The sequence below is a fragment of the Zea mays genome, chromosome 7 (genome assembly GCF_902167145.1).
Source record: "Zea mays cultivar B73 chromosome 7, Zm-B73-REFERENCE-NAM-5.0, whole genome shotgun sequence".
NCBI classification, from domain to species: Eukaryota; Viridiplantae; Streptophyta; class Magnoliopsida; order Poales; family Poaceae; genus Zea; species Zea mays.
Window position 1 is genome coordinate 175,273,229 of NC_050102.1, and position 11,027 is coordinate 175,284,255.

Consider the following 11,027-nt stretch of genomic DNA (forward strand, 5'->3'; position numbering starts at 1 on the left):
CTCTTGTTGGAGATGCTCTAATAACAATTAACTAGCAAGGGATGGGAGCAAGGGCAGTGTTAAAATGGGTTAGCCGTCCCCGATGCACACTAGAGCATTCCCCGCTGTAGTAACAAATGATAAAGCGCCTACAATATTCTCAGCACAGGTAGAGATGGGAACCGGTTAGGATCAGACAATCACTGTTGGAAGGCAAATTCAGCTTGCCAGATTATAGACCACGTGATTCATTACAATCTGTACAGATTTACATCAGATCTGCATAGGATAAGTGCACGGATCTGAGATGGCCATAGCACTCCTCACTGCTCTTGAAGTTCTCCAGGCAATTCCAACAAATGTGGCTGCCACACCTGCACTCAACATGGTTGCAGCCTTCACTCTTCTCAATTGTAAATCCACATGAAGGGCAGTTCTTCACGTTCTCCTTCCCTTTGCGCCATTCAAGCATAGTTGCATCCGGGTCTGCCTTGTACTCTTTGTATGCCTCACAGGAGATGAAAGGATGGTACTCGAGATGGCACTTGGTGCAGGTCTCCACAGAGCAAGCCCCACAGACAAAGGGTCTGTCGCCTTGTGCGCCTGCAGCAGCTACTTGGTAAATCGATGTGCAGTCCGGTGTGGGGCAGAAACGGTATAACCCTGCGCTAGATGCAACAAATGCATTCAAGGAAGCCCTGAACAGCTCGTCCAGCTTGTCAGGCAGCAGAGACCTCAGATCAGCTAGGAGGAACAGCTTATTGCACCCACTTTCGAGGCAACGAAGAGGGAAGCCATCCTGTGATTTCATGGCAGATTCACACTGATCCACCAAGCAAGCTAAACAGAACATATGGCCACATGATTCAAGCTTAAAGGGATCTTCTAGCTCGCACAGGCAAATAGGACATGCATTCTCTGACGACAGTTGAGCATTATGGTCACTAGAGGTTATCAGTTCAGAGATCATCCCTTCCACCCTTTGCTTATCCTCCTTGCTGCCTCGAACATAAAGTGTCTGCCTTCGTGTATTTAACTGAAGATCTACTGCAGGGACCTCGTTCTTCAGTCCTTCTAAATCAGCCCCAAACTTTACAATCACTTCCTTCATCAAGTTTGGTGGGAGGTTCCGGCCACGAAGACAAACCTCAAGAGGCTTCTTCTCATGGAGCTGTACAAGTGCGTGAACCAATTTTTCCTCCGCTGCAGCCACATTATCAGTGCTCCCAAAAATTTTAATATTCAGACTTTGCCTGTCATACAGAATATAAGTGCCGGTCTCCCGTTCAACTGATCTCAATTGTTCCATACCATCACGGGACCATAGCAATTGAACTGTGCTTAACATCAGATCAGGATGGTTTATTATTTTTCCCTTCATCAGAAGCTCAAGAGGCCTTCTCAAATCTGCTATTGTTTTTGTGGCATTTGCAGTAAGCTTAACACGGAAATTTCCATTCTCATTCTTCTCCAAATTGTATGCCACGCCTGCATGTAGAAATAGCAATGTGATTAAGATTTTTATTCCTCAAATATGTAGGAGACTTGTGCATCTTAGGGGGTGTTTGGTTTGTAGGGACTAATGTTTAGTCCCTACATTTTATTCCATTTTAGTTCCAAAATTGCCAAATATAGAAACTAAAACTTTATTTTATTTTCTATATTTAGCAATTTATATACTAAAAAGAAATAAAATGAAGGGACTAAACATTAGTCCCTAGAAACCAAACACCCCCTTATCATTATAAGAAAAAATGGGCAGGGAGGGCACAAAATAAAGACCCACGATGGTTCACACTTCACACTAAAGCGCAACATGATTCACACACACTTCACAGCGCCTCAACAACACAGAAGGCTCGCCACTTAAACAAAAATCATCGCGACAAAAGAAAAACACCAAGCCTGGACTAGTGCTGTTATAGCCTTATAGGCAGCCCGATGCAGCAGTCAAGACTTTAAATTCAACAGAAGTTAATTTCTTTGCAGCCTAAAACGAAGAAATAATATAGAGGTGCACAGAATTATGTTTTAGGATTTAGCTATAGGAAGCATTGGAATATACATGCTTATTAATGCAACACATTCTTATACGCCTAAGGCAATTGTGATTCATCTTTTATGATTTGTTTTCATAACAGCCTTTCCCTTCAAAATTTATTACTAGATCAACATAGCTACACACCATCACTAGTGGTTCTGGTAATGCCACTTATGTACACAAGAAAACGACTCTAAATTTATGTATCAAGAATACAGACAAATATAGAAATTATCATGTATGTAGCATTCCAATTCTTTCAGAAAGAACAACAAAGCTAAACAAACAACAACAATGACCATCCTAGAGAGAAATGGGAGGCAGAAAGAGAGTGTAATATGGTGACGGCTAACGTTAAGGGGACGCGAGGGGCCAACCAGAGGCCTTGCCCACGGCCGAGCAAGAGAAAAGGGTTTTCCTTCTTAATTCTTCCTTGATTAGATTGATACGCCCTCTGTCCCAAAATAGTATTTGTTTTTGCTCTTGATTTTTATGTCTATATTCAAATAGATGATGATGAATCTAGATACATAATTACATATATAAAACACATACGTCAAGTATTCTATGAACTACTAATTACCTAACGAATTTTAATTTGAGACGGAGGGAGTACATCTCTTCTTATATAGAGAGCTTAATTGGGGGTCCTCTAACACTAATGGACTATAGTGCGAACCTAGGCATGATAGGTCCATGACATACACATATACCTCTAAGGCTCTAACACTAAAGCCATCCTCGACAAGCAACTCACTCTAAAGATGCAACCACACAAACCTAACACCTGAAAATAAACCTTTTACATCTCAGCTTATTTTATTATTTTTTTCCGGAAATATATTTGGAGTCTTTAAAAAAAAATTGGCCTCTTCAATTGAACAGGTGGGCACCATCGGGACGGCTCAGTTACATGTGTACAACCACCTAGATCCCATGGTAGTCTGGTGGTTATCAAAACTTGGGAGTGGTTGCATTGCAACAACGACCAGCGGAGGCGCCCTCGCGGAGGCCAGTGGCAGAAGGCGGCGGCACCATGTGATGCGCGCCCGCAAGGGATCCATGCCTTCTCCCCATTGAATGGCTGCTGGTCCATGCCACACATGGAAGAGAGGAGGGCTTGCGATGGAGAACCGCGAGAAGGGCTGCACCTCCTCAACCGTCGCCGCCGCCGCATACTTAGGGCCTTAGGGGAACAACAATGCCCGCCGCCCATAGGGGGAACGGCATGCCCAAGATCCCCGACGCAGCAGACGAGATCGAGGCCCTCCATGCAGCAATGCGCAACTTGGAGGAGCTGCGAAGAGGTGCAGTGCTAAATCAGCTGCAGACCGCGCATCTCCCGCATCCGCTGACGTGTTAGGAGGCCACACACAGCAGCCTACAGCCACACCACTGCTAACACCTGGCAGGTAAACATCTTCCCCATCAGCTCCATCGCGTTGTTTGTCAGCTGCTCAATCTGCTTGCCCTCGGCTTGAATCTGCTTGGCGCCGGTTATGGTGGTAGTGGTGGTCACTGGTTGTCGATATTACAGAGTCTCTAGACACGCCCAGAAAGACGCCACTTGCTGAGCGAAGTCAGCCAGCACCTTGGTGATGGGATCCAGCGGCGGCTTAAAGGAACCTAGCATCTCCAATACGGCGATACCAGAGGTTATGAAGGCTAGGGTTGAGGGAGCACGAGGGGGCCGACTGAGGGCCTTGCCCATGGCCAAGTAAGAGGGAAGGGTTTCCCTTAATTCTTGCTTGAATAGATTGATACATCTCTTCTTCTTATAATCTTATATAGAGACTTACTTGACCCCTAAGCAAGGGGTCCTTATCTCTAATTGACCCTAACACTAATGGGCTATACTGCCAACCTAGGCCCGATAGGTCCACGGCATACGCCTCTAACAGAAGGCCTTATATTGAAATGCAATAAAGGATGACTCAAACTGTTTGTGACTGCCACATACAAAACTAAACTAAAGAACAAAATGGCAGACAAACAAGAATAGAATGAGGGAATAGCAGAGTGGTTCTACCAACAAAGCAGCGATAAGCATTAGTGACTGCCAATTTTTTTAATAACATAAAGAACACAGAGTAATGCAGGAAAAGCAGAATATGCCATGACCCATGACAAACAGAACAGTAAGAAGATACAAACAAATTTTCTAAGGAACGAGGAACACAACAATACCTTTTTGGCTACGGAAGCTCTCAAGTAGAGCACCAACATCTTGGCTGATAACATTGTAAATGCGCATCGGACAGGAGACAGTACTATGAAATACATGCTCGCACTGGATTATCTGCCAAGGTAGACAACAAGGAAGAACACTTCCTTGAAGATGGTCCAGTGCTCTTGCAGCCTCTCTGTGAAAACTTCCATCAAAGGTTATGGTAGCTTTCATCATTAAGTCTTTCTCTTCTGGAGGGAACACTTGAACACGGAATTTTTGGCAAGGAAAGTTCCTATTTGGCATGAATAGTGATATCGCTCTCATCAGTGCTTCTGTACATTCAGAAACGGACGAGCTAGCTGTGGGCTGTCCTCTAAGCAAGCGGATGTCAAGGATTCTCCTAGTTGTTGTACTATGAAAAGCATCATACAATTCTGGCTCTGTTACATGCAATGGAATCCCTGTGACAAAGACACAGTTTGCGTACCTATTACTAACCTCACAGTTGACATACCTTCCACCAACTCCAAGGGCAAAGCAGTCCTTTACAATAAATTCAGCTTCACCACTAGCACATGTTACAAGTGCAACTCCCCTGCTTGCCTTACGTGGCCAAGAAACTTTAGCTCTTACTGCAGGAAATGGTAGCCCTGAGTGGCTGTAAATGCTTACAGGACTAACCTTCAGTAAGGAACCATGAAACTCAATCCCGTTCAATTTTGAAATAGCATCTTCAGCATAATCCGGTTTGAGGAACGTAAACCTCCCCCACTTTGTTTCATCTAAGTTTGTCTGAAAATTCCCGGTTTTATGAAAATTTGCTATACCAGGAACAAGAGAATCTACCAAACAAACAAGTTCCTTTTCATCTATAACACGAGCATTTTGATGCAGAATTTCCACTGTTAGATATCTCTTCCCAAGTTCCAAATGCTTGATTTCAGCACCAGAGCCAAATAGTGCAATAGTAGAGCTACCAGGTCTTCTCTCGTCACATTCGTCTCTCAGCAATTTAGCTTCAAGTTCCAAAGCATAATTGACCTTGCAAAAGACCTTTTCCATGTCATGTTCTTTAGCAAATAATAAAACTTCACTGCTACTGAAGTCTAAATCAACCATTATGTGATCATCTCTGCAATCTTTTCTCAGAAGTGAGATAATATTCTGCAGATTTTGGCCAGATTTACCACAAAATCTTCTCAGCGATTTATTTCCTATCCCAGTAATCACTTTCCTCTGCAATTTACTCTCCTCCAGTTGCTTAATAAAAGACATGGGGTGAACTGTAAGCACTTCGTTAAGACCAACAGCAGTTACACATACCAAATATTGATTCACGGCCGACAAGATTTCTGAAAATACCACCCATTCAGGTTTGCTGCCATAAATGAACAATGAGCACGAAGGGTGAAGTTGCACACGCTGACCTGCTGAAATAACCTTATACCCAAGATTCTCATGTCCAGAAAACATAGCAAGATTACCTCTAAGAGATGATAGAATAATCTTCTTTAGCGATGTATCATGCATAGTAGGCTTCTCAGGGTTCCAACTCCAGTAACTTGGAACGATAATGTTTAGCTCATGCTTTAGACATTTTTCAAGTTCAGATATAGTTTCCTGGCACCTCCTCAGGGTCTTGGCATTGATACTATTCTGCCAGCACCATGTATTTTTGTTACCATACCCAGTCTCCCACTTCTTATAAACAGCAAGTGAGGTGAAAAGGTCTCCATCAGGGTGACAGAAAGGGACTTTCAGGCGGTCAGCTTTATATTTCTCCTCATTAGTACCCACTCTACAAAATATGCTACTAGCATTTGCCATAACAGAGGCTAGGACTAAACCTTCTTTCATCAAACCATAGCTGAAGCAATCAAGCATGATTTTCCCAAGCCTTGGCTCAATACCCAATTTGACCAGATCATGTCCAATGTCAGTTAGCTCAAATCCACTACGTTTACATTCTATAGCACCAAGTTGTTCAAGATTATTCACAGCCATAGCGATAGCCTCAGGATCTGGGGCATCAATAAACTCAAAACACTTTACATCCGTAACACCCAAAGCAAGTATTCTAAGAACAGCGGTGCCAAGATGAACTTTACGAATTTCAGGTTCTTGATGCACTTCCATCATACCAAAATCAGATTCAGGGTAGAGCCTGTAACACTTCCCTGCTCCAGTTCGACCAGCACGGCCAGCACGTTGATTAGCAGAGCTTTGGGAAATCCAGTTGACTTTCAGTACATTGAGACCACTAGTGGGAACAAATCTGTATTCTTTGGCCAAGCCACAATCAACAACATACTTCACATCTTTTATGGTCAATGATGTTTCAGCTATATTTGTGCAGAAGATAATCTTTCTCTTTCCAGGGTAGCTTTTGAAGACAAGATTCTGTTCTAAAGAAGAAAGCTTGCCATGCATCGGAAGTACCACAGCATTTGGATCACTGAATGTTTCACAGGCCCATTCTACTTCCAGTTGAGATGTCAAAAAAGCAAGTATAGCACCCTCTTCTTCATTCTTGTGGATGATGTTTACCATTTGTACAACATCAGTAACATAGGAAGCAGTAGAGGAAGCAACAGAAGAAATACTTGGTACACTATTCAAGGAAGCCTCAGCTGATACATCTGGGACATATTTAATTTCAACAGGAAAAGTCCGTCCTCTAACATGAAATATTTGACAGCCATAAAAGTATTCAGCAAGTCTGTCAGCATCAGCAGTAGCAGACATTATAATGAGCCGCAAATCCAGCCTATCAAGCAGCTTCTTCTTGATCATAGCTAACAGAAGATCAGTATTCAAGCTTCTTTCGTGAGCTTCATCGATAATAATATACGAAATGCCATCCAGATTCACATCACTCATGCAGTAGTGCAAAAGACAACTGTCCGTGGTGAATATAATCTTAGTGCCAAAACCTTGAGAACTTAGTAAGGTTGAATATGACAACACAGAACTGTCCCCATAGCAACCCTTACTTTCTTCATCTACTCTATGTGCTAAAGATATAGCAGCAAGCTTTCGAGGTTGAGTACATATGATGGAACCACCACCAGCAACACCTGAGTCAGCAAGAAACTGAACCAATTGTGTGCTCTTCCCAGAACCTGTTTCTCCTATTAAAATCATGACCTAAGGAAAATGGAGCTCATTAAGTTAAGGGCAATAAATTTTTTTCCCAATGACATACTATGCTGTACAAACTTCTAGAAATGAAGGAAAGCAAATAATAGTTGGTTGTAGATGAAAGTAAATTGCACAAAGATGAACATTGAACATGACACAGAATCAAAAGTTTGATGTCCCGTCAAAAAAATGCACTAAATAACCTTTCTTCTGATAATTATGGAAAAGCAAGAATGTTCAGCCAATACACATGAAAATAAAAATAGAGAGCACAATTTCAGCTTATTTAGGATGCTGGACAACCCAAAGGTTGAATTCCTTCATTGCCACTAGAAACTACACTCTTCCCTATGTGTCATTCAAAGAAATGTGCCATCTGTTCAAAATTTTGTTTCATTTCATGCCACTTTCTGTTAGTCAGGTGTTCCAATGCTGTGGAATGGCGACGGAAAGACAATTTTACCCCAATAGGAAGTACTAAATGTAACTTGGCTATTTTTCTTCTGTACAATTACACTTAGATATGTTGTGTCATACAGGCATAAATCATTCTGCATCTGTGCCACTTTCTTCCTTTCATCTGATTTTTTTACTGGAAGCTCTGGTCTCTCGTGTGGTTTACCTTTTTCCATAAGTTCAGCCTGCAAGATATAGCACCTCAGCAGATACAGCAAGCTTCTCAGTTGGTGGTCTTGGGTGATTAAACAGATTGAGAAAGAAAACAAACAAGGGCTCAACTCGTTGATTATATTGGTCACTTGGGAGATTTGGAAACACTGCAAGTCTGCAACAATCATGTTTTTAACACTACCCCCAAATGTAAATTTAGTGGTGTGGGCTGTATAAAAGAAAGGTGCCTTATGGAGTACCACTGGGGCCTGAGGACTGGCACAGTTGCTCTAGGGTTTTCCCAGCTTCGGCTTGTTTGGTCATTTTCCTTATATTTTTGTAATGTGTCCATGAACTAATAGCGTGTTTGGTTTGAGGAATGGGTCTGTCCATCATATATTATTACTCACTTTTTTGTTTGGTTTGTGGAATAGAATAGATTGATGCATCACCACCCCATTGCTCACAAGCTAATAAATAGTACTAGTATGGAGAATGAAGTCATTCCACCAAATTTGAAGAATGGCGCATTACCTCATCTAGGATGGAGTGATTCCTCAAACCAAACACCAAGTCTTTTAGTGGGCGTGAATGGTGGTCTATAGCTCTGCACTCTTGTTCTTTAATGAAACAACAGAGTGCATCATACGAGGCAAAAAAAACTTTTCTCGAAGCTGCCCCCTCAGAAATCAAAACAAAATTCCTTTGCGTTGGAATTACAAGTTCCTTACTGTACTAACCTCTTCGCAAATACTCCAGTAAAAGTTTCAGTATTATAGTATTGAACCAAGAACCATACTACCTCTATCCACAAAAGAATGCAATTGTAGGTGCATTCTTGGTTAGTGTGTCTAAAGTTTGACCAAATTTATAGGTAAAAACATTAATGTTTATAACACCAAGTACAGTATGAAAATATATATCTGATGAAAAATCTAATGATACTCATTTGATATTATAAATATTGATATTTTTTATGTATAGCTAGCCAAACTCAAGATACTTTAACAAGATATTGTGCTAGAATTGCATTTTTTTTGCGGGTGGAGGTAGTGCATGCTATTTACCAGACATTATGAACCATACATAACGAAACATCCAACTATCGAGTCTCATCTAGCCATGTGGAAGGTTCTAAGTGTTGCTGTATTTACAAAAAATGAAAAAGGGAGAGGGAGGAGCTATCTGCATATGCAGAGAGGGTATGAATTATGAGGAAACAGAAAACGTTATCGATGTCGATTCTTGCCATCATTTTTACTATTCCATAGTTGGGAAAACAAAATTGTAAGCCAACTCTTGTTAAAAATCATAAGCACGCATGGCCGTGCAAGCTGTGCTGGTGTTTAAAACTTTAGATATGCTGCAACTGCATTGTGACATGGAGATGCATTTACCAAAAAACAACTTTGCTTTGTTCTATCTATAGGGGCTAAATCATCTTTTACCTCGCTACTTCACAGCTGTGCCCAACAGAAGTGGCATGGAGAGGAACACGACTGCCAACTTCTCTTGGGTTATACTGGTTAAACAGTTGGAAGTCTGGGGGTCAATGGAACCCCTTCACATGCCCGTTCGAAGGCTGGCACAAACTTACAAACAAAATCAGGATGTCGATTTTTTAGGAAACAAGTGCGACAGTGACCTGTTTTTTCTAAGAGAAAAGGGAGGAGTTTAATTTCTCTCATATATTATAATCTAAGAAGGCACTCGCAACCAAAATATAGGCACAAGAATTCTCTACAGTTGTAAGCATACTGAGCAAAAAAATCAAATAATTCACATGTCATTGCAATTCCCTTTAAGGGCTTGTTCGTTTTGGTGATAATCCACATGTATTGGGTAGGATTGAGCCGGTTTAAATCCATAACAAGTCAAAATCCATCACAATCCCACCCAATACACTCCAATACACATGTAATATCAATAACCGAACAAGCCCTAAATTAAAAGCACATAGTGAATTCAAATGATATATCGTTACCTGGTTGGCGAAAATATGGTTAAGAATCCTCCTGCGGTATGCATAGATTGGCAGGCCCTCCTTAAGCCTCCGGCACTCACGCAGCAGCATCATATGCACCTTAACAAAGTCCACCTCCCCATCATCTACAGCCGCAAACAAGTCGACACCCTCCTCCTTGTCCCCCGATCCACGCAACATTGCCCGCTGTATCGACCACATCGCCTCCTTGTACTCCGCAATTTTGGAGTCGACAAATTCCTTCTCAGACTCCAGTGTCTTCTTCTCGAGGTCTAGCTGATGGAAGTCGCGGAATCGATTAGGCGAGCCCAGACGTTGTTTTACATCCCGTACGGACGCCTCAAGCTCGGCAGAGCGGGCGGCCGAGAGGACCATGATGTCAGAGTCAAGAAGGCGGGAGGCGTGGGAGGCGAAGAGCGAGGCGATGAGCGGCGAGGCGTGGGCGGCGAGGGCGGGGTGCGGGAGGTCCAGGGTGAGGAGGTGGAGCCCCTCGAGGCGGAGCGCCCAGAGCTCGCGCGCGGCGGCCGCGGCGGCCGGGATGGAGGTGAAGACGAGGCGCGCGGCATGGCGGCCGGAGGATTGGACGGATATGCTGGCCGGGGCCGGCGACGGGAGGCCCGCGAGGAGGGCCTCCACCTCAATGGCGGTCGGCGCGGATAAATCGGGGCCCGGGCGGACGAGGAATACCTCGAACTGCGACGGGCGAAGGGGCGGCTGCACGTGGCAACCGCGCTGATGCTGGCCGCGGGGCTGATACCGGTGTTCATTGCTGTAGCGTCGGTCGATGTGGGGGTGGGAGAGAGGCTGGTACCGGTGTTCGTTGTGGTTGTGCTGGTCGCGGTGGGGGTGGGGAGGCCGTGGAGCCCGATCCGGCGGGCGGAAGGGTCGGCGGTCCTGAGATCGGAGCATTGCTGCGGCGGTGGCTGCGAGGGCGGCGGTGGTGGCTGCGAGGGCGGCGTCGGCGGCGTAGGTTCCAAGGGTTTGGGAGAGGTTTTTGGGAGGGGAAAGGGGAAAGGCCGCCGGGAACACACGAGGGGAACAGGAAAAGGTGAAAGATGACAAGAGTCCGATCTTAAACTCAACGCGGCACCCTGATCATGCAC

General features: G+C 43.8%; 1 protein-coding gene across 1 annotated transcript; it reads right to left on the reverse strand.

The window, feature by feature from the left end:
* Positions 1 to 165: 165 nt before the first annotated feature.
* Positions 166 to 11,027, reverse strand: LOC103633431 (putative RNA helicase family protein). Its single transcript, XM_020541022.2, has 3 exons — positions 9,925 to 11,027; positions 4,208 to 7,337; positions 166 to 1,467 (listed from the first exon to the last, which is right to left on the reverse strand). The coding sequence occupies exons 1-3, from the start codon at positions 10,831 to 10,833 to the stop codon at positions 248 to 250; spliced, it is 5,259 nt and encodes a 1,752-aa protein (XP_020396611.1). The 5' UTR covers positions 10,834 to 11,027; the 3' UTR covers positions 166 to 247.

Coding starts and splice junctions, on each gene's coding strand:
- LOC103633431 (XM_020541022.2), bottom strand. CDS start 10,833: ATGCTCCGATCTCAGGACCGCCGACCCTTCCGCCCGCCGGATCGGGCT. Junction 7,338..9,924: donor ACCATATTTTCGCCAACCAG/GTAACGATATAT, acceptor CATTTTCCTTAG/GTCATGATTTTAATAGGAGA. Junction 1,468..4,207: donor GAGCTTCCGTAGCCAAAAAG/GTATTGTTGTGT, acceptor TTCTACATGCAG/GCGTGGCATACAATTTGGAG.